Source organism: Helianthus annuus, chromosome 3 (genome assembly GCF_002127325.2).
Source record: "Helianthus annuus cultivar XRQ/B chromosome 3, HanXRQr2.0-SUNRISE, whole genome shotgun sequence".
Lineage (NCBI taxonomy): Eukaryota > Viridiplantae > Streptophyta > Magnoliopsida > Asterales > Asteraceae > Helianthus > Helianthus annuus.
The window spans coordinates 97,102,129-97,129,800 of record NC_035435.2 but is presented as its reverse complement, the minus strand read 5'-3'; the positions used below and the strand labels follow the sequence as shown (position 1 = coordinate 97,129,800).

Genomic DNA, 27,672 nt, shown 5'->3' with positions numbered 1-27,672 from the left:
GACGTCGGATTATTAGGAAAAGTCAAGAAAAAGAAATGATAATTAATAAGGAAACTCAGGAAATAGGCAATAAACCCCCATGGGAAGACAAATTGGATGAAAAATGGGCAGATCTCTATATGTTAGCTACTACAGCAGTAAATGCCAACCTTTAATTAAGTAAACTGCCAAACCCGGACCAACCAATAAAGTTAGATCTCCATACCTTTATCCAGTACTAGCACTCATATCATCTATAAACCAGAAACTTTAGTAAAAAGAAATAAAATAAAAAGTATGCCGAGAGCTAGACTAAAATGCACAACCCTAGTATATTTTAAATTTCAGTTGTAAGTTGTAATAGGCATGTATATGAATAAAAGTCGACTATTTTAACTATACGTGTTTGATGTAATTTCGTGCGATTACTTTATTTACCTTTAAGTGAAATTATCCATACCAATAACTTATTTTATATTGTTAGTTACCAGATGGAACACGTTGTGAATGAACCGGTTAATGAAGTTAATCAATCAGAAAACCATAATGAGGATCACTTCTTAAATCGACAAGATATAGAAAACATTGTCGCTCAGGGAATAGCTAATGCTATTCCGGTAATCGTCGCTGCAGTTAAAAGTCCTATTGAGCCTTCACAAGCTCACCCCAGTAAACGCACGCGCGACGATAATTTCAGTAATAGTGTTAACGGAGGAGGCGATAACGACAACTTAATTCAGGCCCCAATACTCAAAAGAATGAGAGCTGCAACGCCTGGTTGCACTTACAAGGAATTTCTTGCCTGTAAACCAGCTGAATTTGCAGGCAATGAAGGGGCGACTGCTGCACTACATTGGTTAGAGAAAACTGAATCGGTAATTAAAATAAGTAAATGCGTGGAGGAAGATAAAGTCATGTACGCTTCTCACCTTTTTAAGGAAGAAGCATTAGAGTGGTGGAATACGGTACTGCAAGCCAAGGGAAGTGACTTGGCCTATGCTATGAATTGGGAAGAATTCAGACAAATGGTGGAAAGAAAATTTTGTCCCGAATATGAGAAGGAATAAATGGCAAACAAGTTCCTGAGTCACCGAATGGTGGATGTTAACTGTCAAGGTTATACTTCGAAAATTTTCGAGTGTGCCAGGATTGTGCCAACTCTGGCTTCGCCTGAGCCAGTACTTTCTCGCTACATTTGGGGTTTGATTAGCGAAATCCGTAATATCGTCAAAGCTGCCAGACCTCGCACAATTGATGATACAGTGGAATTAGCCAATACCTTGACAAAGGAACTGGTACGCACGCGAGAAGAAAACAGAAAGAAGGACCTGGCTTAGAAATTTCCCAAGGATTCCGAGGGGGTAACGCTAGTAACAACTTCAGGAAAAGAGGAACTGGGCAATCCTCCATTATCCCATTTTGCAGGATTTGCAAAAGAAAGCATTCTGGAAAATGCAGAGGGTATTGCAATTTCTGCAAAATTCCAGGGCATCAAGAAGAAGATTGCAGGAGGAAGAAATCGACGATCTGCTTCAACTGTGGAGAAGCTGGACATTTTAGACCAGATTGCCCTAAACTGGTCAAACCAGCTGACAATAAGGCTAAACCTGCAGAAGGAACGACCAAGAAGAATGTAAGAACCTTTCAGTTGACTACACAAGAAGCGGATCTGATTCCGGATGTGATCACGGGTACGTTCCTAGTTCACAACGTTTATGCGAAAGTATTATTTGACTTTGGTGCAAACCAAACTTTTATAAATACTTCGTTCTGCCAAGCTCTTAAATTACCATTAACCAAACTTAGGCAGATTTATACGGTAGAAACAGCCGACGGTAACTCTGTTAGTATAGATCGAGTTTTGCAGGAAAGTAAAATAGAACTTTCAGGTTATAAATTTTCTACAAACCTGTTACCCATGAACTTAGCTGGATTCGATGTTGTGTTAGGAATGGATTGGCCAACCATGCTCGAATCCTTTGTGAAAAGAATTCCATAGAAATTCGTGTGCCATCAGGAGAAGTAATTGTGTAGGGGATAAGCCACGAAAGCCAATGAAATTTATTTCAGCCATGAAAGTGGCCAGTTATTCGAGAAAACAAGGAGTAGCATATATGGTTTCAATAGTTGCTAATACCAAAAGTAAAGAACTTAAGGACATTCCAGTAGTATCAGAATACTCGGATGTATTCCCAGAAGAACTACCTGGATTGCCACTCGATAGGGAAGTAGAATTTAGAATTCATCTAATTCCTGGAACTAAACCAATAGCCGAGGCACCTTATCGGTTAGCACCCACCGAAATCCTAGAATTGAAAAAGCAGTTAGATGAATTACTAAGCAAAGGATTTATACAACCTAGTTCATCCCCTTGGGGAGCACCAGTGTTGTTTGTAAAGAATAAAGATGGTTCGATGCGAATGTGTATCGATTATAGGGAGTTGAACAAAGTTACAATTAAGAATAGATACCCATCACCTAGGATTGATGATCTTTTTTATCAGCTTCAGGGAGCTAGATATTTCTCTAAGATAGATTTACGCTCCGGATATCATCAATTGAAAGTACAAGAAGAAGACATAGCTAAAACTGCTTTCAGAACTAGGTGGGGTCATTACGAGTTTATAGTCATGCCATTCGGATTAACAAATGCTCCTGCAACATTTATGGATATGATGAATAGAATCTGTAAACCATATATGGATAAATTTGTAATTGTCTTCATCGACGATATACTTATTTATTCCAAGAATCAGGAAGAACATTGTCAACACCTGTATGCACTCTTAACTTTGTTAAGAAAGGAGAAACTTTACGCCAAATTCTCCAAGTGTGAATTTTGGCTGCAGGAGGTGCAATTTTTAGGACACCTGGTGAATCACGAAGGTATTCACGTAGATCCCTCCAAAATAGAAGCCATCACCAAATGGAAGGTCCCGCAATCAGCTATGGAAGTTAGAAGTTTTCTAGGGTTAGCTGGATACTATAGGCGATTCATTAAAGATTTTTCTAAGATAGCCGTGCCATTAACTAAGCTAACATGTAAAGCAGTAAAGTTTGAATGGGGACCTAGGCAAGAAGAGGCTTTTAAGATTCTAAAGCAAAAGTTAACAAATGCTCCAATTCTTGCCTTACCAAAAGGGACATAAGATTTTGAAGTTTACTGTGATGCTTCTAAGTTAGGATTTGGATGTGTGCTAATGCAACGCAAGAAGGTAATTGCGTATGCCTCAAGGCAATTGAAGAAGCACGAGGAAAACTATACGACTCATGACTTAGAATTATGTAACACCTCGAAATTTTGTGTCCAATAATGTGTTGACACGTGTCATGAGCTTACACGTAGCATTAAATATTAAATAAAGGACTAAAGTTGACAAACCTTGAAAGTATGTAAATTCGAGGGTTATAAATGTCAACGAAGGGTAAATATACTGTATAGTAACCCTAAACGATGCTCGTACCTTCAAATGAATAAATCATGGATCGTACGCGGCGAAACGCGGGAGAAAGTGAGAGATTACAAGCTACAGGGGTTAATTGTGTCAACATGTTTAATTTATACCTCTGAGTGACCCTTTGACGAACCTGAGGCTTTGTAACAGTAAAATACGCTCACTGGAATATACTATATGAATTTCGCGAAGTTCCGTTTTAAAACGAGAAAGTTATGATCAAATTCGTATGCGAGGGGTTAAAAGTTATGATCAAACTAGGAAAAAAACCGAAACATCAGGGAGTAAAATGGCTATTTTTAAAGGTTTGAAGCAAAACCGTTAAAGTGACCAAACCACAGGGAGCAAAACGGAAGTTTACTCTAGATTAAATCTTCAAGTAGATTTAATGGAACAATTGAAAAATGTTCAAGAAACAGCAATCAAGGACGATGCTGAAGAAATGAAAGGAAGGATAAAAGAATTAGAGCAAGGAGCTGATGGAATTTGGAGATTCCATAAGAAAAGCATTTGGGTACCTAAGCAAGGAGAGTTAAGAAATAAGATTTTAGAGGAAGCTCATAAATCTAGGAAATAATAAGATGTACCAAGATCTAAGAAATAACTTCTGGTGGATAGGAATGAAGAAGGACATAGCTAGATATGTATCTAAGTGTCTGACCTGTTCGCAAGTTAAGGCAGAACACCAGAAACCTTCAGGGTTACTCCAACAATTAGAAATGCCTGTTTGGAAATGGGAACTAATAACCATGGATTTTGTTACTAAATTGCCCAAAACCCGAAAGGGTAATGACGCGATTTGGGTAATTGTGGATCGATTAACCAAATCAGCTCATTTTCTACCCATCAAGGAAACCTTTAGCATGGAAAGGTTAGCCAAGTTGTACGTAGACGAAGTAGTTTCCTTACATGGAGTTCCACTCTCCATTGTATCGGATAGGGATAGTCGTTTTACTTCACATTTCTGGACGAGTTTTCAAGAAGCAATGGGAACCCGATTAAATTTAAGTACTGCCTACCATCCCCAAACTGATGGACAAAGTGAAAGGACGATCCAAACCTTGGAAGATATGCTTAGGGCATGTGTGATCGATTTTGGGGGGACTGGGATAACCACCTACCCTTAATTGAATTCTCCTATAACAATAGTTATCATTCAAGCATCGAAGCTGCCCCGTTCGAAGCACTATATGGACGCAAGTGTAGAACTCCGGTTTGCTGGGCAGAAATAGGGGAAAGTCAGTTATCAGGTCCTGAAATAGTACAAGAAACCACCGATAAGATCACTCAAATCAAGGAAAGACTAAAGACGGCTCGAGATCGCCAGAAAAGTTATGCAGACAACCGACGTAAGCCGCTAGAATTCTAAGTCGGTGACAAGGTACTCTTGAAAGTTTCTCCTTGGAAAGGAGTAGTACGATTCGGAAAGAAAGGGAAACTAAGTCCATGGTACATTGGACCATTCCCAGTAATCCAGCGAATAGGACAGTCGCCTATCGCCTACAACTACCAGAAGGGCTAGCTGGAGTACATGATGTGTTTCATGTATCCAACCTCTAGAAATGTTTATCTAACGAATCCCTGGTAGTACCTCTTCAAGATGTAGAGGTAAATGAAAAGTTAAAATTTGTGGAGAAACCACTGCAGATCGAGGACAGAAAGGTCAAGTTTCTCAAACACAAAAGACTAGTGCTAGTCAAAGTCAAGTGGGATTCGAAGAGAGGACCGGAGTACACTTGGGAGCTAGAATCAGAAATGAAGCGGAAATATCCTCATCTATTCCAGTAAATCTCGAGGACGAGATTTTATTAAGGTGGGGAGGATGTAACAACTCTCACCAAAACTATTAAATTATTATTTTATTTGTCTAATAGGAAACCCTAATTGAAACCCCCAAGTAGTATCGTATGACCCCTAAAATTTTCAGAATAGTTGGAATCTGGATCAGGGCCCCTAAAACTCAAAGGGGGGGGGGGGGGTATCCCCTCATTATGTTTATCTGCTCAAAACGGTTCTAAAACACGTAATTGCGAATTTCGTCAACTCAGCAGACCTAAGTAGGTGACAGAGCAGGCCTAGCCTACTTTGGATTGCCCCGCGACACGCGACAGGGACATGTGATCCTGTCGCGACACGCGGGCGGGTCCAAATCGGGTTATAAATTCAGGGGCTTGGGACTTGAACTGTTTGCCTGTTTCGACGTCAAAATTCGAATTGTACGCTGAGTTATACGCTGTTTACTATAAAAACACACACGAACACGAAACGCTGCCGTGATAACTGGGTAATAGCTCGATCACTGCTACGATTTAATGTCCGATCGATAAAAACCAATCCAATGGATGTTTAAGTGCTGCTCAAACTTGGGTTTATACTTTTTCATTCGTCGTAAATACGATGGATGTTTAAGTATCGCACTTTGTCATTCGTTGTGAAGGTTTTGATCTCGTGAGTTGTCGTAAAAAGTTGGATTAAAGTTACTAACCTAGTTTTCGTGTGCATTGTTATTTGAATTAGGTTACAAAGGCTAATCAGTAGGCTAGACTCTGCCCGTTTAAACTTGCAATGTGAGTCATTCTCGTTTATCAAAAGTATTTTACAATACCTCCAATTATTTTCAAAAGTTATAATTACAGGGAATAAGTTGTGGTTAACTTAAATCACTAGCTAGTGGGGTATTGTGCACATTACTAATTTTTCACAGTTAGGCTAATTAATCCTAACAGTGATAATCATCACTACTTGGGTGAAAGGACCCAATAGTGGTATGACCATCGTCACATGGTTGTGACACGGCACCAGATAAAAATAAGATAAAAGCCATTGTAATCGCTCTTATGCTGTAATTAATAGCTATGTGTCGTTTTATGAAAATTGAATGATTCACCAGTATTTCCCCGCTGACAAAATATTTTTAAAACATGTTTTCAGGCGACCTCCTGTGAATCAAGGAAAAAGTGCTACGGAGCACTAATCAAGCTTGAAGTGGTGGCTCAATTAAATAAATAAACATGTTTTGTAATCAGGGAATTTCCTCGGGAAATTCCTCTATTGTAAATTACGGGGTTCATCCCAAAATGATGAAATAAAATAATCGGGCATTTTCAAGTTTAAAAAGATCCTGTTAAAATCTTTCGCTGTCAAATCAAATAATAAATACCACGGGTTTTTCTGCCCCACGGCTCCTGGACCGGGTAAAACCGGGACGGGGGCCGTGACAGATTTCACTCCTGATTCAACGCAAATTCTCCTGTTTGTAATGATAAAATGCGGGTCGAACAAACGATTTAGTCGAGAGTTTGTGGTTTTCACACGTAATCTCGAACTAATCACTCGTTCGTTTTCGAAAAGTAGAGTGTAGTGATAGTGTAGTGGGCGAGAATAACTAGATATAGCAAGTAAGCTTGTACAAAACCCCTAAGGGTATGCACAAGTCGGTCTGTTGGTACTTAGACTATAGACTAGGTCGTTTCTAAGACATCGACCCGGACTAGGTCGAGTCTTGCCTAATTCGCTATAGTTATGGCTCTGATACCAATATGTCACACCCCAACCGAAGGCGCAAACCTTGGGGCATGGCACTGAGTGAACAGATTGTCAAGAGATATTCCATAACAACTAAATTACCAAATAGTTAATATTATGTCCCATACCATAACCCATTAAGTAATCTAATTATTACAGACATCGATATTCTCCAAACAAAAGCATGTTCGACAACTCAGATTTCAAATAAAAATAAATTGTTTGCTTGTTTCTAGACTCCTCCTAACTTGATTCCTCACAGCAAGCATCCTAGCAGATAGCATCCTAAACACCTGTCGCATACATTAAAATACGGGTCGATACACATAGTGTAAAGGTGAGCATACAAGTTTGATATAGTATAATAGAGTTCGAAATAGTTTACGCGTAACCAGCATGTAACATGTATAAAGTGAAGGCAAGTAGGTTATCGACAGATAAATATGCACAGACGTGACTACGAGTTGTAGAATGCGCAACACATGTCCCCACTGGAACACGTGAAGTAAAGCCCTTAACAACCCCTGTCCACGACAGGTGATGAGTCCAAACTATAGTACTATCGTTGCTAAGGTTTCAGGCAACAATCACTGTGTTAACATAACATACAAGCATTCATTGAAAAACACGTAACATGCAATAACGGTTAGCGTATAAATAGTGTTTACGTTGTGTGTAGATTGTGATTTGAATATAGATAACGTATGTAACATCCAAGAGTGCGTAAAGCAAAAAGGGATCGAATATACTCACAGAATGTGTTTAACAAGTAAACACGCTCTTCGATTGAAGGGACCGCTGAGAGAGATTAGCCTGAACAGTTAACGATAGCATAAACTATAAGCGACGCGTAAAACAGTGCAAGGTGATAAATGTCGGATGGTAACCCGATCGGATGGCAATCTGATCGGATGGCCAGTCGATCGGGTGGCAATTCGTTCGGATGGTCATCCGATCGGATGGCCATTCAATTGGATTGTCACCTCATTTGGTAAAGATGTGTTTGTGTATGATGGTTTCTCTTTTGAAGTTTTCTTGTAGCATTTTGAAAACAGAGAAGTATCTCTACCCTTCAGGTCGAACAATCGAACGACGGTTCGATTGGGTGACGATCCGTTCGGCGAGGTATTTCTCAGAGAACAAGTTCACAGCAGTGTTGTCACTCGATCGGATGGTCTACCGGTCGGGTGACAATCCGTTAGAACTGATAATGCGTTGAACATGTTGAAAATTGTTTAAGTGTTGAAGTTCCAAACATCACATGGTCGGTGGTCGGTGGTCGATCGATCGGATGGCAATCCGATCGGACGACAATCCGCTCGACGTTTAAAACTTTGAAAGGTTAAAATAATAGTTTAAGTGTGGAACCAAGTGCAAGCCGATCGGATGGCTGTCTGATCGAATGGCAATCCGATCGGATGGTAATCCGATCGGACGGCAATCCATCCCAACGGCCTGATCGTCTTGACACTTGATTGTTTTGATAGTTTGTACTTTTCATCGAGACGATGTGATAACGTGCCAAACAACGAAAACCTCGTCAAGACCCAAGTCGCCCGGTCGGACAGGAACCACCCTAGTCCGACCCGTTAACTGTTCGAGACGGTGTTTCATCTTTAACCCGAAATCGGTAGTCTCTTGGATAGAATCCAGGTCTTGAACCAACACATCAACAAGAAGGAGTAGAAGATCAGAACAAGCTCCGATTCTATTGGTTTTGAGTGCATTGAGTGTAAAAGAGTTGAAAGAGAGTTAGAAACCATCTTTCAATCCTTTTTCACCATGAATATGTTTAGATCTATGCAAGATCTTTGTTCATTCATGTGAAAATCGTACAAATCTAAGTTGTTCTTGGTGGGTTGAAGCCAAAACATGAAGTTCATAAGGACTCCATGATGACATCACCCCAGAACACCTCAAATCCACTGATTTCACAGTTAAAAGTTAAGATTCAAAAGAGAGAATGATGAAGAAGTGTGTGTAGATCATAGAAGTACAAGATTTAGGTTGGAATTTTACAAGAATCGCGAGACATCGAGAGAAAGAAGCTTGGGAGTGCGGCTGGGTCGAGTGAGAGCTGTCACATCACAAATGATGTGAGAGGTTGGTATTTGTAGGGTTTCCCAAAAAGGAAAGTATGCAAGGATCGAGTGGGTCACCGATCGGATGGTTGTCCGATCGGGTGGCAATCCGATCGGATGGCAATCCGATTGGTTGACCATCCGATCGAGCAGGCACTCGATCGAGTGGCTCCAATGATTGAGCTTCGGCGTTTTGTTTCGTGCGTTGAGTTTTGCGATGCATTAGTATTTACACATTAATCCCAACTACTATATCTAACATACAATCACTATAATTAACTTGTGTTTAGCGTCTGCGATTCGATTGCGATAGAGTTGCGATTGCGTTTTGATTTAACCACCACCAAACATAAAGTAAATAAACATGCACAAGTAACACATAAGTAGCACACACACGTAAAACAATCTCCAGAACACATAATTCGAGTCGCGAATGCGATTGCAATCCTAAGTCTCTTACATCACTTGGTGAAGACAAGTGTTTAATATAATACTTTTTATTTTTAATCTTTTGCACTTTTTATTTGGTTTTGTATTAATGACTTTAATAACTAGTTGCTTATGTTGAAGGTGACTTTTCCTTATCGTTTGTCTGTGGTATCTTGGCATTATTTTACTGTCTATATAAAATAAAAGATTTTCACCATTCATATCTCCACGGTCTATATGGAGGTATGTTGGCTACCTGGTCGGGGGTTAAGGGAACAGTTTGGTAAGGGTCTTGCCCTTGTTCAGCGTTTAGAGGTCCTGCAAGGGACCTGGGTCAAATTTAGTAGGATCTCCTTCAATACCCAAAGGTATTGGATGGTGGGGATCCAAACTCTTTGACCCCCACATAAGTTAACTACTATTAATACTATAACCCGGCTATTTAGGACTGTATCCCTGCTGACTCAGACTACTTAGTCGAGGGTAACGTCACCTCCAAAAGAGGGGCCTACCATAATTTGCATTAATAACTTAATTCATTATCTTTCAATAATCCGACCCTTTAGGATTGTATCCTTGCTGACTCAAACTACTGGGTTGAGGGTAACGTCGCCTTCAAAAGAGGGGCCTACTACAATAACTAAGATAATCTCTTAAACAAGTGCAAAAGTGCGAAAATAATCAAAGGTTATACTAATGCCCGAGTCGGATCCAAGGGATTCATCTTGTCTATCTGTTTTTATTTTTATTTTATTTTTCAGCATTTAGTTAGTTTTATTTTCTTAGTTTAAAAATCTTTTTTCTAACATTTTGATTTGATTAGACGTTGAGGATAAACCGGTACTAAAAGCTCTTATGTCCTTGGACGACCTCGGTATCTTACCAACACTATACTACGTCCACCATGGGTGCACTTGCCCATATGTGTGTTTAGTGTTAGTAAATATCTTGTTTTATAAATTTAAAACTTGGCTAAAAGTGTAAAAAGGGCTTAAAATATACATCTAAAACATATACACACTGACACGCATCAAGTTTTTGGCGTCGTTGCCGGGGACACAAGGATTTTAAGAAAGTTAGGAATCAACGGCCTAATCATATTTTTATTTTTATTTTTAATTTTTTAGGATTTTCTTAGTTTTTCAGCTTCTGCGGAGCTCAGCACGGGCCGTGCCTGGTCGGACACGGGCCGTGCCCAGCGTTGTTACTGGCAGTTTTTAGTTTTCCAAGTTACAGAAGGCTGACCACGGGGCCGTGTCGGTGCAACACGGAGCCGTGTCCAACTCTCCAGTAACTGGGATCTGGAAAACAATCAATGTAACTCCGACCACGGGCCGTGTTCACTGAGCACGGGGCTGTGGTGAACCTTCTGACCAGCATTCTTTTCTGTTTTTATTGCAGGACTTGGAACCAGACGCCACCCCTACGTAGTGTATGAGCTCCAGTTCTAATAAGGACATAAAAGAACCTCTAGAAGAACCCGAACGCTTTCTCAGAAAAAGACTAAAAGCCAAAAACCAAGAGAAGGTTCCGGGAAATCCACTTCCAATGGCGGACCAACGTACCCTCATGGATTATCTACGACCCACCGTAGGTAATCTCGGCGCCGCTATCAACGCACCGAATGTTGAAGCCAATAACTTCGAACTTCGGCCGCATTTGATACAGATGCTTCAAAACTCCGCAACCTTTCATGGGCTTGCGGGCGAGGATCCCCATCTACATATTACTAATTTCTTAGAAATATGTGATACTTTTCGGATCAATGGAGCATCAAATGACGCCATCCGCCTCCGAATGTTTCCTTTTTCACTAAAAGACCGAGCAAAAGCTTGGCTTAACGCCCTCCCAGCTGGATCGGTAAACACCTGGGATGAACTAGCCCAAATATTTCTATATAAGTATTTCCCTCCCGCTAAAACGGCTAAATTAATGACTGCGATTAATACATATTCACAAGAGGACGGGGAATCCTTATATGAAACTTGGGAAAGGTTCAAGGAGCTATTGCGAAAGTGTCCACATCACGGCCTTGCGATATGGCAACAAGTATCCACTTTGTATAATGGGTTGTTGCCACACACAAGGCAGACACTTGACTCTAGCTCCGGGGGACTTTTAGGTAATCGCCGCCCGCATGAAATATATAATCAAATTGAGGAAATTGCTCAAACCAATTTTCAGTGGCACACTCCCCGAGGCAATAAATCTATTGCACCGGGCGCCCATAAGGATGATGAAAGCACTTCTTTACAAGCCCAAATCGAGGCCCTTTCTTCGAAAATAAAAAAAATTGGAAATGACAAAAACAGTCTCGGTTATGGCTTGTGAAGGAGAAGTCAAAATAGGAGTTGAGCAAGGAGTGACGGATCGCAATTAGCAATCTATTCTTCCTTTGACTTCAATCTTGACTTTGACTTTGACTTCCGAAACACGGGGTGTTACAGTCCCGCTGCATGAGCACACAGCTCATTCCACGGTTCGAGGCATCACAATATACCACGAAATCGTTATTCCCATCGGGTAGGGTTAGAACAGGAGCGTTACACAAAAGGGTCTTTAGAGTCTGAAAAGATTCCTCTTGCTCGGGACCCCAAGCAAAAGGTTTCTCTTTTTGGGTTAACGAAGTGAGGGGAACAACAATCTTAGAAAAGTCCGAGATGAATCGACGGTAATAACCCGCCAATCCTAAAAATGAATGAATCTCATATACGGATTTAGGCGTACTCCAATTCTTCACTGCTTCGATTTTAGACGGATCAAAATGAGTACCTTGCTGACTAACGACATGACCAAGAAATTGCACTTCATCGATCCAAAAGTCACACTTAGAGAATTTAGCATACAAACGTTCACCACGTAAAAGTTCAAGCATGAGGCATAGATGACGAGCATGATCAGCTTTAGATTTAGAATAAATGAGAATATCATAAATAAAGACTATCACAAAACGATCCAAATAGGGTTTACAAACACGATTCATGAGGTCCATGAACACAGCTGGTGCGTTGGTCAATCTGAAAGGCATGACCACGAACTCGTAGTGTCCATAACGAGTACGAAAAGTGGTTTTGGGTACATCGTCCTCGAGTACACGAAGCTGATGATAACCAGAACGAAGATCGATTTTCGAGAAACAGGACGGGCCTTGTAGTTGGTCAAATAGATCATCAATACGAGGTAGAGGGTAACGATTCTTAACGGTAAGCTTGTTAAGTTCACGGTAGTCGATACACATATGGAATGAACCATCTTTATTCTTGACGAATAGTACGGGAGCACCCCATGGAGAGGTACTTAGACGAATGAATCCCTTGTCGAGCAATTCTTGTAGTTGACTAGACAGCTCTTGCATCTCGGAAGGTGCAAGTCGGTAAGGAGCCTTGGCGACAGGAGTCGCACCAGGTATTAGATCAATACGAAAATCAACGGATCTAGGAGGAGGAAGACCGGGTAGATCTTCAGGAAAGACATCAGGGAACTCACAGACTACTTGAACATCACTTATGTTCTTCCCTTTGCCCTTTTGTTCCACCACGTGGGCCAAGAAGGCAAAGTTCTGTTTGTGTAAGCATCTATTCGCTTGAGTGCATGACATTAGCCTTAGTCCTTTCGAATGTCGGTCTCCATAGACATGCAAAATATCACCGGGCGGAAGAGGTAAACGGACAAACTTCTCATGATAAGCAATCTCGGCATGGTTCTTATGCAACCAATCCATACCGATAATGACATCAAAACTACCCAATTGCATGGGTATTAGATCAATAGTAAACACGTGGTCGTTAAGAATCAGGGAACAACTACAAAGAATAGAGTCAACTAGAATAGACTTTCCATCGGCAATCTCCACCGAAAACGACTTAGGTAACTTAGAGCGTGCACAGTTTAACAAAGATTCAAATTCCACAGACACAAAACTTCTATCGGCACCAGTATCAAACAGAATCAAAGCGTAGAGGTTATTCACAATTAACGTACCATTAACGACGTCATTGTCATTACGAGCCTGGTTAGCATTGAGATTGAACGCTCGTCCACGAGCGGCTGGCTGTTGGTCTTGGTTCAGCTGAGGACACTGGTTACGAAGATGAGTAGTGTCTCCACACTTGTAGCATGCACGAACAGCATTGACTGGCCTCGGGTTCTGCTGAGGAGCTGGAAGAGCTGGTAGGGTTGCCTGAGCTGGGGCTTGCTGGGTTGGTTGAGCAGGGTTAGCTTGACGGCAATAGAGAGTCGTGTAACCATAGCGATTACAGTTGGTACACAAATGACATGCTGAGGTAGTAGGGTGATGAAAGCTGCAAGTCGCACACTTGGGGTAAGACCCAGAGTATTGCTTCTTGACTTCAGGTACAACAGGGTTCTGAACAGCAGCAGCAGGAGCAGGTTTAGCAACAGGTTTTTGAACAACCGGAATAATTGCATTGCATCCTGAACCCTGAGACTTTCGCCTCTTGTTCTTGCTGCCACTTGGCTGCTGGGTAACTTGATGTGCAGACTTGGAAGGAGCGGAGTTAGCAAACTGCTTATCACGAACGCGGTTGTTATTGAGACTAGCTGCAAGACGGTAGACTTCCTCAATAGTTTCGAGCTGAGCTGCTTCTATAGAATCACGCATAGCAGGAGGTAGACCATTGATGTACTTGGTTATCATGCGCTTAGGAGTAGAAACCAAGTGAGGAATGATCAAGCTGAGCTGCTTAAAACGAGTAGCATATGCCAGATTATCATCACCAATCTGCTTCAAGTGCCAAAACTCTTCTTCAAGCTTCAATTATTCATGGGGAGGGCATAACTCAAGCATCATTAGTTCTCGCACCTCAATCCATGGAAGAGCATAGGCCTCTTCATTCGAACGGATGTTCCTTTCATTTGACCACCACTCCAACGCTCTGCCTTGGAACATTCCATTCGCACTCCTAGTCTTTAGATGATCTGGGCACTCGCTGTTAATGAAGGTAACTTCGATGCTGTCGAACCACTCGAGCATAGCAGTCACCCCATCACTGCCCGTGAAAGGCTTAGGGTTGGAAGAGACGAAATGTTTGTAGCTGAACTTAGTAGGCTTTAGCTTTTCGGCTTTTGAGTCCACAGAGGATGGATGAGTGTCTGATCCTTGGATCTTAGAGATGATCTTTGGCACGACTCGAGCAATCTGGTCGGCCATAAATGACATCATCTTTTTCTGAGACTTCTCCCTGGATCTCTTGAGAGTGTCGGATAGCTTACGAGAAGACATCTAAAGATCCAACAAGAGGATCGTATAAGTCTAAAGTTTCACAGTATAGATTCACACACGATAGACTAAGACTCAAGATTCACAAGATTCACATAGATACCGCAAACCCACGACCTTCGCATGGCACGTTGTACGAAGTTTGACAACATGTCAGAAACACTTATATATAGGAAGTACCAGCAGCGTATCCACCACGTTTCGGGCACATTTGCTTCTGCCTCGTACTCGTTGTCATGTTACGTGTCACAAAACACACTCACCATCATCATCATAGTTTCACATAGATCTCAATAAATTCAATAGATTTCCAATAGACTCAATAGATTTCAATAGATTCACTAGATTTCCATAGTTTTCAATAGATTTCAATGGATTCAATAGATTTCCCATAGACCCAATAGACTTCGATAGATTTCAATAGATTCACATAGATTAGTGTTAACAAATCCACAAACAACGAAATCCCGCATGGCACGTGCTACGAAAATTCGGCAACATGACGGAAACACTTATATATAGGAAGTACCAGCGGCGTATCCACCATGCTTCAATCATGCCACGTCCGTCTCATCATCGGTGTCATGCTTCGTTAACCACAACATTAGAATTCACCACAAGATCTCCACATAGATTGACCAAATAGGTTCAATAACATAGATTAGCCCAAATAGATTTCACAACTTCACCGAGCCTACAAAACTACGAACTTCACTTAGCGCGTGGTACGAAGGTTTGGTATCATGCCAGAAACACTTATATATAGGAAGTACCAGCGGCGTATCCACCATGCTTCGGACATGCCACTTTCGCCTCGTTTTCGGCGCTAGGCTACGTTTCGTATTTTGTTTCCCAAAACAACACATACATAGATTACACGTAGATTTCACTTAGGGTACGCAATAGATTTCACATAGGTTACACCAACGGTTCTCTCATAGTTTTAGAATTCAATCAACATCATCTCCGATCTGCAAAACACTAAGTTTCGCATGGCACTTGGTACGAAAATTGGTAACATGTCGGAAACACTTATATATAGGAAGTACCAGCGACATATCCACCATGTTTCGGACACGTCACTTTTCCTTCGTATTCCATGCCATGTTACATCTTAGTGCCTTACAACCATAGTAACACATAGGTTCACCAGATAGATTAACACCATAGATAAGCTTCTTAAATTTAGTTTGATCCTAAGAGATTAGAATTAACGTTTTAGATTGCGGACATACGTGCGATTTGTGTGAAAAGCCTCAAATCAAACGAAGAATCAAGATAAACGAAGAGTTAAGGTAGATGAAGTTCCAAGTTTAAAACCACATGTAAAATCGAGATAACATAAAAGATAGGCTCATGAAACATAGAGTGTTCCGGGTAGAGGAACGGTTGACTAACCAAAGTGAATCGAACCCCTTTCGAATTGGGGCACCGTGTCTTGACTTACTTGGATAAATACGTCATCGATGTTAGGCCTACAATATCTGTCCATTTAGTCATTTCACGTTCCTAATTGAATGGAAGTTTCTAGACTTTGGCGAGACAATCAAAACATCAAGGAGTGGGACTAGTTATCAAGGCCTGAGTTTCACCTCTAACTTGACAACATTGTACCCTAATAGCATTGGTACTTATCCACAGACAAGACCTACTAGGATAATATGGAGGTTTTCCATCAAGGTTCGGATGTCACTCCTGACTTGAGGGCAACCTCGTACAAAAATACAAACACTGATTAACAGTGTTTTCAAAGTATCAAGTGTATATTGTATCAGCCTTAGGAAAGGCATTGTAAACTTAGCAGGAAAGTGTGCTACTAGGAAGCAGATACGGTAGATCGCATAAGTGTTAAACAACAAATAAGAATCAAGATTCCTAGAACTATAGACTAGGGCAAGTATTCCTACTTATCCTAATTCCCTATAGTTATGGCTCTGATACCAATCTGTCACACCCCAACCGGTGGCGGAAACATCGGGGTGCGAGCACTAAGCGTTCAGATTGCTCATGAGATTCCATAACAATAAAAGTTTCAATATAGATTAATCAAGATTCATGCATAAATTTGTCTAAAACAGTATCACCGACAAAAGATTCAAAATACAGCCATCAATCATTGTTTAAAGTCTAGATTTTAACTAGGTGGGTTTTCAAGCATCAGCCCTAGCTTGATTTCCATGATTCAGCATCCTATCAGCCATGCTAGTGTTCGCAGTCCAACAAGTGATAGCCCAAGTATCCCGATGCTTTGTTGTTTTCTCAAGTCTCAAGGAAAACTAGAATCCTCCTAACAATACCCCCGAGAATAATGGGAAGGTGCATCTCCTATAGCGCTACTATTGTTAAGGCGGAACTACACACCCTGGATTAAATGTCCACATAGCACAAATAGAATACAAGAGTCACGAGTTTCACACACACATAGGATAGAGTTTAGTTTGCAAAAGTCTCAAGTATCATAGTTTAATAGAATACATGTTACATCCCAAAGGTTAAAACAAAAAGGGATCGAGTATACTCACAGTGATTGCTTAACATGTTAACTGTTATTGGATCAAAGGGAGCTCTTTAGAGTTAGTCTGATTAGATTACAACAGTTAAGAGTCGGGCAAAATAACGAGATTGCGCAAAGTGTCAGATCAGTCATCCTGATCGGATGGCTGTTCGATCGGATGGCTATCCGATCGGATTGCCATTCGATTGGGATGGCTATTGTGTGTGTGTGGGGGGGGGGGGACATATAGCTATTCGATCGGATGGCTATCCGATCGGATTGCCATTCGACCCAAGGTTCTAAGTTTTCAAAATTCAAAGTCTCAAAAGATTCTAAGTGTTGAAAGGTTCCAAGGCACATTGTCACCTCGATCGGATGGCAGTTCGATCGGATGGCTATCCGATCGGATTGCCATTCGACGATCAAAGTTTCAAGGTATGAAAATGTTTAGGGTTGGAAGAGAAGTGTCTCGTGATCGGGTGGCTGTTCGATCGGATGGCTATCCGATTGGCTTGCCACTCGATTGGGTTATCCTTGTCTCGTTCCCAAACTTGTAAAGTTTCTAAATTTCTGTTTAAACAACGATGACATGGTACGCATTGAGACAACGGTAAACACATCAGTGTACAGCCGATCTGATCGGATGGGAATCACCCCAGTCCGTTCAGTCGTCCGTTCATGCCGGTGTTTATGTCAGAATTCACATCCCGGTCGTCTTCTCCGGTAACAATCCCTTTCCAAGCCGACTCCAGACTAATAATAAGTCTACAGTCCGTTTAGATCCGGATCTCACCGTTTTAAGTAAAAGTTTAAGAAAAAAGGAAGATAAACATAGGCTTTACCTTGAAAAGTTTAGATCTAGCATAGACTTAGTGTAAAACGCATGAAGTTCCTTAGATCTGAGCTAGATCTTGACCAGAATGACATCACACAACAATTTGGTACAAACCGCCATGATGACATCACCTTCAAGAGCTCAAATCCTAGAGATTTCATGGTGGAAAGTGAGATTTCAAGGGAGAATCTCATAGAGAATGATGTGTAGATCAAAGATGTACAAGAATCTAGTGTAAAACGTACCGAAATCGCCGAGAAATGGAAGAAAAGAGGAGTGCGTGCGTCTGGTCGAGTGAGGCTGTCACATCAGTGAGAATAGTGATGTGACAGGCCTATTTATAGTGTGGAAGGAGAGTTAAGGCGGTGTGCACTCGGATCGGATGGCAACTCGATCGAGTGGCCATCCGATCGGTTGGTCATCCGATCGGATTGCCACTCGGTCAATCCCATCTTTTCCGTCTTACCGTCCTTGATTCGTTTTGCGAGTTAGATTAAGTGTTGCGTATTATTTATAACTAGATTATAACATTAACACAAAAGACTTTAAGTTTCATAGTTTCCGCCAATGACAAGACTCCAGTCCCTCGTTCAACCAAGTCTTGAGTTTCACGAGCCTCTAGAGTCAAGCACCAAAGTATCAAGAGTCAAGAGTCTAGTCTTCCAAGTATCAAGTGTCAAGAATAAAGTATCAAGTATCTAGTTTTAAGTGTTAAGCCTCATAGTATTAAGTATCAAGAATCTAGATTTAGACATCACAAGAATCTAGTATTTAGCATAAGATTCGCCAAGTATCAAAAGTATCAATGACCACATAGTTCAGGGACTAAAATTGGCAATATCTAAAAGTCTAGGGACGCAGGTGTTACATATATATTTATTTGTGTATTGTTGAAAATTTGTATATTAGGCTTAAAACGCTTATAGATCAAGTGAAAGAGATTGAAAGACCCTTGCAACAAAATGAAAACCACGATATCTTTTAGCAGTAAAAAAAGACTAAAAGAAAAACAAGTTACTCTACTTTAAACAATACTTACTATAAAATGTCGAAATAAAATTAAGTAGTAAACCAAGTAAAATACAATAAAAAATTAAAATTGGAAATAGATGATTCCGATGATTTTCATCAACTACTTTTATTTATTGGTTTTCATCCACGTACGTGTGCACCATCCTCCCACCTTTCTCGCCCCATTCACGTGCATCGAGCGCGGTGTGCGCATGACCATGAGCCACATTGGCAGCCTCACGCTCATGGTGACATAGATACGTCGTGTGGTATAACAAGTGACCTCCTCCAACGCATGCTACACAGCCCTTTCAACATACGACTCCAAGTCACTCTGCGGCTGCTTATGAACATCTGGTTCGAAATAACCTTATCGGAATATAGTAACACTAAATAAACCTACAAATTTTACAAACTCTTTTCCAAAATATACTATCATAATTCATAAAAAAAATATATGCAAAGTATAATATAAGTTGCTTTGTTTTTTTAAAGGTGTGAATTATTCGCGAATGTCGGGAGGTCTAGCATATATTGTCTTAACTGAGTACGTGCTAGAAGCCCCTCTAGGAATAGATCCCCAATTTAAACCCCTCAATGAGAAACCCCTATCACCTAGACTCGAACTTAAAAGGGGAAAAACTCACCCGGACCCGGACCCATCACAGATAAAACTTAAATACCCGTGCCCACCACTAAAATACTGGTTATAATTGTTAACATCGTTACAATTGTTAACCCTCTCGAGTAATCTAGGCTGCTATCAGTCAAAGCCCTCACTTCAGGTACGTGACGAAAACTCATCTCTCTCACCAACAAACCCTGCAAATTTAAACGATTTATTATTGTATATTCACACACTCGCAATGTGGATTAATGGATTGTATACCTTAATTTTGCGTATTCATCCTTCTTTCAAATTTTCAATCGATGAACTCTCAAGTATGTAGAACCTTAAATACCTGACCTGAGTCGAATAAACGAGTGTCTGCTGTACACGTTGATTGTATTTGTGCATTAGCTTAATTTCAAATTGCTTCTTCTTATAGATGAATCTGTATTGCTGCAATCAGTGCTACTTCATTTCTGTAAAAAATAAAAATAAAAAAAAGAGAATAATTTTGTGTTTGAAAATTAACTGCTGATCTGATTAGTTTAGAGTGAAATAAGCATTTTAGCATAATCAGATTGAGTGTTGCTTATTTCAAAAACTATAAGCAGCTTCATAGTTGTCCAAGGCGCAAAGGGTGAGCCTTGGGCCTTTTAGTGCAACAAAGGCTTTTTTTAGGCAAGACGTATAGTATAGAAATACAATTTTTAGGCTTCTTTAGGTTGATTCCACGCTTGTTTAGGGTTAGTATAATTGTTTCAGACCTGTTCAGGCAATTTTTGGCCGCAATTTTGTCGGAACTTGACGCCCTGCTTGCAGTATGCTCATCTAATGTATATATGTGTGGGCGCTCGGGGGCAAAAGTGAAAGTGCTCTAATTTTAACGTTATTTTACTAATTTCGTGAAAATAACGTTAAAAGAGGGGATGGTTAATCATGCATCATGTGGTGGCGTTGATAGCCGAAAGACAAGGGGTACATGCACTAATCGGCGTTTGTCTCAATTGATGAGTGTTATCTGCCTTATGTCCAAGGCTTGATACAAAACTACTATCGAGACGGGGGTCTCACTGGAAGCAGCCTCTCTATTCCTACGGGGTAGAGGTAAGGCTGTCTACATCTTACCCTCCTCAGACCCTATCTTAGCTTTGCTATTGGTGGGATATACTGAGTATGATGATGATGAATTTTTTCGGAACTTGACCTGAAAAAATGCACCCGAGGGCCTGAAAATGGGGCTTTTGAAGCGAAGCGAGAAGGCTGCGCTGGGCCTGAAAAGTGGGCCTAGGCGTGCGCCTGGGTGACCCTTGACGACAAAGAACATCTTTGATAAGTACTCCCAACAACCCCCCGCCCCCTTAATATGTAGATTTCAACTAGTCAAGTATGAATGGTTGAGAAAAATGGAGATGATAAAGTTTAAATCAGATGGTATCCAAAATCATAGTGTGGATTCTTTTTTTTTAACATACGGTATCTTTTCTTTGTGGATGGTGCTATAAACTTATAATTGTCTTTTTATATGGATGTTTGGTAAATTGGTTATTATCAAGACCCTTTTTACCATCCCTTGTCTTTATTTGGTTCATTAAAGATCATCACTTTGATTGTTTTTCATTGTTCCAAGTAACGTTTATTAGGCGTGTTCATATACTGTTGAAACCAACTGAACTGCCCAACCAATTTAGGATTTATACAGTTTGGTCCATGGTTTACGGTTTGAGAAACTGGGTTTGAAGGTTCAGCTAATGGGTTGGAATATTGGATCTTGGAACAGGTTGTGTAAACCGGATCGTCATTTTAACCTTTATTATGATTTGTTTTTCGTTTTCATATTTGGAATATGTGGTTACGTACATGTATAATATTCCCGAACATCTTTATCTATCTAGAAAGTTTTATACGAACTAATGATTTTGAAAAAAAGAACCCGCTTTAAACTACCAAACCGAACTGTTTCCTTTGCCATTTTCGTAATATGTAGTTAGTAGTTCGACTCAATAGTTCAAGTTAAGTATGAACTTCATTCGTTACAGTGCTCTTTATTGTTCTTCTTGCATGTTTGACATCAATATTCACCTTTTCGTATAGCAGTAGCTTGATAAAACTCGGTGTGAGGATCAGTTTAATTCCCTATGGCATTTGCACATTTTCATGGACTTGGATCTTTGCAAGTTACTTCACGAGAATGTGTCTTCAACACACGAAATGATACATCCAACAATAGGCGTTATGCTATCAAGGCGTGCATTAAGAAACCTGATGAAAATATTCATCTTGAATCTAAGGTAATTTGTACTAAAAGATGATCGTGACAGCTGCATTTATGTTATGTTTATTCAAGCTTCAGGCATATATATACTAATAAATTAATTTCAGATAAATAAAGTATTGGACAGCGTGAAATGGGACGAAAAGGGTTTGGCTGTGGCTATAGCTCAAAATGTGGACTCGGGAGCAATCTTGATGCAAGGATTTGCAAACAGGGATGCACTTGCAACCACAATTGCTTCCAAAAAGGCGACGTTTTATAGCAGATCAAGATCAACATTATGGACAAAAGGAGAGACTTCCCTTAATTTCATCAATGTGCATGATATATTCCTTGATTGTGATCGTGACTCGGTGAGTTTCACCTATTTGCTCATGATCATCATTACAAAAATATATTTGTCTTGGTTGAAACATGTTTTTTTTTTAGAAATCTGACTAGTTAAACATAGTGCTATAAGTGCTAAGTAAAACTTTTTTTAAGGAGACAGAGTGAGCAAAATTTGAGTAGATTTTATGCATTTGTTTTATGCGGGTTGGAACTTTGAGGGATTGGGTTACAGGTAATTTGTGCTACAGGTCCATAACGAAAACTCAGTGGGGCCTGGACTCTCAAAATCCAAATCAGTGGGGACCGGACTCTTAAAAATCAATCGTTTACACTACAAAAAAGAAATCGATATTTTTCGGTAAAGTTAGCGAAAAATCAGTGGTGGCCGGGGCACAAGTAACCTCCGCCACTGCTATGGGTCAAAACAGGCCTAATCAAGTAGTTTAACTAGTTGCACTTTTGTCCAAAATCCAAATTTTAAATTTTTTACAAGTAATTAGTGTTCATGATATGTGAAAATTATATCATATTAAACTTACTGAATTAAATGATTAAGGAGGTTTTATGCATGAAAAATACACTTGCGCAATTTTCGACCACCCGTGACTCGTATAACCTGTTTAACATTTTGCCAGATCATATACCTTGGAAAGCCTGATGGTCCTACCTGCCATACCGGAGCCGAAACTTGCTACTACACATCCGTTTTTGATTCTTTAAACGAACCACAGGTGCTCGTTACATTCCCTTGATCGTGATTCGTTTTCTTTTATTTTTTCTAAATTTTCTGGATAATTCCCTCTGACCTTGTATCCCTGTTAATTTTATATTAAGGTTGAAACAAGTAAACTGGCATTGACCACATTATACTCACTGGAATCTACACTCTCCAAACGAAAGGAAGAACTGTCGACACCTCAACAAGGCAAACCTTCGTGGACAAAACGCCTATTGCTAGATGACAAGTTGTTATGCTCAAAGATCCGGTATATTGATTTCTTTCATAGAAGTTTCATGTGATCAAAGTTTTTTTTTTTTTTTTTTTTTTTGAGTAAAATGCACGGATAGTTCCTGTGGTTTGGTGAAATTTCACCTTTAGTCCCCATCTTTTCAAAATTAAACTCTTAGTCCCTGTGGTTTGACAAGTTGTTACTCGGATAGTCCCCAAAGCGATTGGAGGTTAGTTTTTCTAGTTAAGTGGGTGTGAAATGACAAGGACTATCCGAGTAACTACTTGTCAAACCACAGGGACTATCTGAGTAACAACTTGTCAAACCACAGGGACTATCCGTGTAATCTTCATCTGCTTCAGGGACTATCCGAGTAACAACTTGTCAAACCACAGGGACTAAGAGTATAATTCTGAAAATTTGGGGACTAAAGGTGAAATTTCACCAAACCACAGGGACTATCCGTGCATTTTACTCTTTTTTTATAATTTTTATATAATTTTTTTATTTTTCTAGTGAAGAAGCTGATGAGTTATGTAGAACACTGGAAGAGAACGAAGACGAATCACGTACTCTATCAGAGATGGCAGACGTGTTGTACCATGAAATGGTGTTATTAATTCGCAGAGGTTTAAAGTTTGAAGATGTTCTCGACGTTCTTAGATGCAGGTTTACTCAATCAGGCATCGAGGAAAAGAATAGTCGCAAAGCGAAAACCGTCACATGATATACCAAGATTTTGCTTTCTGTCATATGAACATGGACATGGACATATGCTATGCCATTTCTTTTATCTTAAAAATGTTGTTTTTGTTCGATTTCGGAAATCTTGTGCCAAGTGGTAGATCTCATTTACTGATCTATTTTCTTTTATGCATAAAAGGTTATTCTAAATGTTTTGGTTAAACGAGTAACGTTGATGTGGGCCCGGTTGAGGTCGAGATTCGAGACATTGTAAATCTGGGTTTGAACTTTGAAGGCTACGTGTTTTTTTTAATTCTTTTTTAAACTTACAAGTTATTAATGTATTAGATACGATTAGGAATAATATTGGGCTACACCAACTGCCGAAAAACCACCCTACGATATTCAAGTTATGTTGGTCGTGGTTGCCGCCTTGATCTTGCGACATGTTGGTGTGTTCTGAGTAACAAGGGCTTCATTCTTCTTGATATATAGCAACAATTGGATATTTTGGTCATTTTACTCTCATGTGAGGTCCATTCCGCCGCCACATGAGGGTATTTTGGTCATTTTACTCTCATGTGAGGTCCATTTGGTTAGATTTAACCACAAAAATACCCTCATGGGGGGTCCATTTGGTCAGATTTAACCACAAAAAATAACTAAGTTAGGGCTAAAGGACATAAATTACAAGAGTTTACAAACATCAGGTACGTTTTCTGTAATTATTGAAGACAAATGACACAGTTTGCAATAAGTGACATACACGATTTTTTGTAATTTACTCTTGATTTAATCAACCGTATCTTCAGTATATTTAGTCGGTTTAGCCTCTCTCTGTATAAGTTCATATCCATCGTTGTAACTAGTAATTGTTATCTCTTTTAGAAATTGAATGAAAAAAGAGAGTTGTTGATCACATTCTGATTGATTGTGTTCTTTATTATTCTGCTCTTTTAGTAATTGTTAAATGGTGCAGTAGATTAGTTCTAACCGGTTGTAACTCCAAGTTTTGAGAAATATTTTTTCTAAAGTAAGGCATGTGAAGATGGATTTGGGTAATCGAATTTGGTAATAATTGTATCAACGATTCTTGCATTTGTTATATCGTAAAAAAGCTACTTTCAAAAGTTACAATCGAAGATATAATGAATTGTTTTGAAACCATGAAAACTCACAGAGAAAAACTATAAATGTATTTCAAAATTACACAACAGAAGAACAGAATTTAAAGGGGTCAATAACTTGAGTAACCAAAAACCATAATTTAAAAGAGATTGCGTTCACGAACCAGTGCAGATTCTTAGCAAGTATTACAAAATAAACCCAAAACAGATAACTAGCACCTAAGCAACTTCTTGAAAGCACTCCAGTTGGGAACTGGACCTGTTCAACGTCTAATATTAGACCGCAGCAAATACGCAAACTTTTTTGTCAAGGTTTTTTTGCCACTTACAAGTATTGAATGATTCTCTAGAATCAGCTTCCGCTTTGCGTCTGTTTATTCTTAAAGTAGTCCTGAAATAACCGCATATAACACAATAGTAAAATGATCATCTATACCACACGCATAAATGTATATAGGGAGAGAGAGATTACACGTGGTACTAAAGACCCTTTCGGTATGAAATATCCAAAACCCTGCAGCGTCATTTCATAGAAAGTATATTTAAACCTAACAAATTGTTATTATTTGTGTTTCATGGATTTAGAATAACTTTTTAACACAAATGATACTTATAAGCAGACAGATTTAACAATGTATGTAACGCTCACACAGATTGGTCCGATAGGATCGAAATTGAAAACTTCTGGTGCTTTGATATGGATAAAACCCCCTAAAAGGTCCATCATGCATAAATCAACATTAAACCGTAGCTTATAGCTCTCCTCCCAACCCATATCATCTCCGACTTGCAGGCCCTCCCTATAAGCATTCGTAGCATTTAGGATATCAACCACATAATTGCGAAAATGCCCAACTACAAAGGCCTCAAAGTTCTGCATCATCTCATTAGTAAACCGACGACACATACTAGTAGGAAGAAGAACAAAAGCACAAAATCTTACCTTTGGTGGATTTCTCATGATATACGCCATTGTTTCATAAGATTTAAGCTGGATGGCCTCGTTATATAGTAAAGAAAAGTATGCTGCAACCATAGAGGGTTCAGAAGGTCCAAATCCAGGTTGGTGGTGCAAAGGATGTGCGTTCAAAACCTTCTCCTGTATGGAGACAAGGAATTGGAGCATATTTGTATTGGAAGAGGGCCAGAGTGTCCAATTCTTGTCGGTGGGTAGGTTCAAGCGAACTTCACCACACTCGAACAGATGTGGGTTGATACCAAGACCACCAGAGTGATAGCGCACAAGCTTAAAGAAAACAAAACACAATGTTTACGCAGGGTTGACCGAATATACATGTATACAAAGATGATAAAGAAGGGACATACAGGCGCCTCAACAGGATACGCGCGTGGAAAATAGACATCAAAGAAGAAAAGACCATTGTGATATGGAGTCCCCTTTGCTCCAACAATTACAGCTCTTAAAAGATCCATCCTCGATTCATACGCCCTCTATCGTCTCTGTATACAAATAAATGAAAACTCTGTTACTCGTTTGAAGATTAAGTATAAACAAAAGATCTAAAATTTACTATTCCTAATACATACCAGGCAAGTTTTCTTCAAGAATCCTCCACTCTTCTTGCATCATTACAGCCCAAGCTTCTGTTTCTGTTATCTGAAACATATCATGCATATGATTATTATAACTATTATTATTGTTATAATTAACAATCCAGTGACGGCGACTTGCCTGGTCCATAGGTAAATTAGAGAAAAGATGATCTGAATGGTCGACAACGGTATCAAGCCTTGCAGTTGGGTAAGTTTGAGCCGGTAACACATCTTTCTTAGGGTATTTACCGACTCTTGAATAGCTCTCCATAAACTTGTCAAACCTTGATTTATACCGTCTGTAAAATGCCAGAAACGAAGAGGAGCCTCGGTCATCAAGACAGGGTTTCATTGGACGATGCATATAACTTAAATAGATCTCCGCTTTCCAAGTAGGGGACATGTAATCTAGAATACCCTAGGAGAAATTAACAAAAGACCATTAAACAACATACAACAACTTGACGTTTAAAGCAAATTTAAGCGCAACATCAGTAGGAAACTTGCTATACCTTACACAATTTGTCCACTGGATCGAGGTCATCCTCAGACTCATCCTCAGACTCAGACTCAGACTCAGATAAACCCAGCTGTGATTAGATTAAGTAAGACATCTTAGCAGAAACACTATGCAGACCAGCATCAGAAATGTATTACTTGAACAAAGATACATAAACATAAACACAAACACAAACACAAAGGGATACTAATTTGAAACATGGAAAAGAGCTTATACCTCGTCTAGATCAGCATCACAATCATCAACCTGAAATAACCACACAAAACACAATCAGCATGCAGGCAAGAAATGTAAAACTGCACAAACAACAATGCAACTGAAATAAACGAACAAAACACATGAGTGCGTTTGTGTATATTAGAGATGTGAAACTGATTAAAGACAGCCTGAGCCAAACGTCATGAATGGTTATGGATTAAGCAGCGATGAACACGATTGAGTTACATACCTTCGCTCTTTTCGATTTCCGATCATCATCCCATGGAAGCGAAGTCATACTCTCCGGAAAAAAAAAACAATTTTCCTGGAATCAAACATGCAGAAAAACATCACAATCGTAATTCCCGATGCACATATA

At 39.8% G+C, this 27,672-nt stretch overlaps 1 protein-coding gene, 1 long non-coding RNA gene and 1 other non-coding gene across 5 annotated transcripts; 1 reads left to right on the top strand and 2 right to left on the bottom strand.

The window, feature by feature from the left end:
* Positions 1–11,395: 11,395 nt before the first annotated feature.
* LOC118491009 lies at positions 11,396–11,502 on the bottom strand. Its single transcript, XR_004890234.1, has one exon. It is a non-coding gene; the product is annotated as a small nucleolar RNA R71 (small nucleolar RNA).
* Positions 11,503–19,712: 8,210 nt separating this feature from the next.
* Positions 19,713–24,207, top strand: LOC110929225 (histidine biosynthesis bifunctional protein hisIE, chloroplastic). Of its 3 annotated transcripts, none has more exons than XM_022172360.2 (6): positions 19,713–19,833; positions 21,753–21,946; positions 22,038–22,283; positions 22,896–22,991; positions 23,095–23,246; positions 23,727–24,207. In XM_022172360.2, the coding sequence occupies exons 2-6, from the start codon at positions 21,794–21,796 to the stop codon at positions 23,935–23,937; spliced, it is 858 nt and encodes a 285-aa protein (XP_022028052.1). In that variant the 5' UTR covers positions 19,713–19,833; positions 21,753–21,793; the 3' UTR covers positions 23,938–24,207. The 3 variants fall into 3 exon arrangements, with proteins under 3 accessions (XP_022028052.1, XP_022028054.1, XP_022028053.1); XM_022172362.2 differs by having other exon boundaries at positions 19,755–19,833; positions 21,750–21,946; XM_022172361.2 differs by having other exon boundaries at positions 19,832–19,990.
* Positions 24,208–27,086: 2,879 nt separating this feature from the next.
* LOC110927783 lies at positions 27,087–27,625 on the bottom strand. The gene is made up of 3 exons (XR_002585897.2): positions 27,544–27,625; positions 27,312–27,341; positions 27,087–27,165 (listed from the first exon to the last, which is right to left on the bottom strand). It is a non-coding gene; the product is annotated as an uncharacterized LOC110927783 (long non-coding RNA).
* Positions 27,626–27,672: the final 47 nt, after the last annotated feature.

Bases quoted from the DNA above. Each gene is read 5' to 3' on its own strand.
- LOC110929225 (XM_022172360.2), top strand. From the start codon at position 21,794: ATGGCATTTGCACATTTTCATGGACTTGGATCTTTGCAAGTTACTTCA. The intron at 22,284-22,895 runs GTGAGTTTCACC...ACATTTTGCCAG, and splicing joins TTGATTGTGATCGTGACTCG to ATCATATACCTTGGAAAGCC. The intron at 23,247-23,726 runs GTATATTGATTT...TTATTTTTCTAG, and splicing joins TTGTTATGCTCAAAGATCCG to TGAAGAAGCTGATGAGTTAT.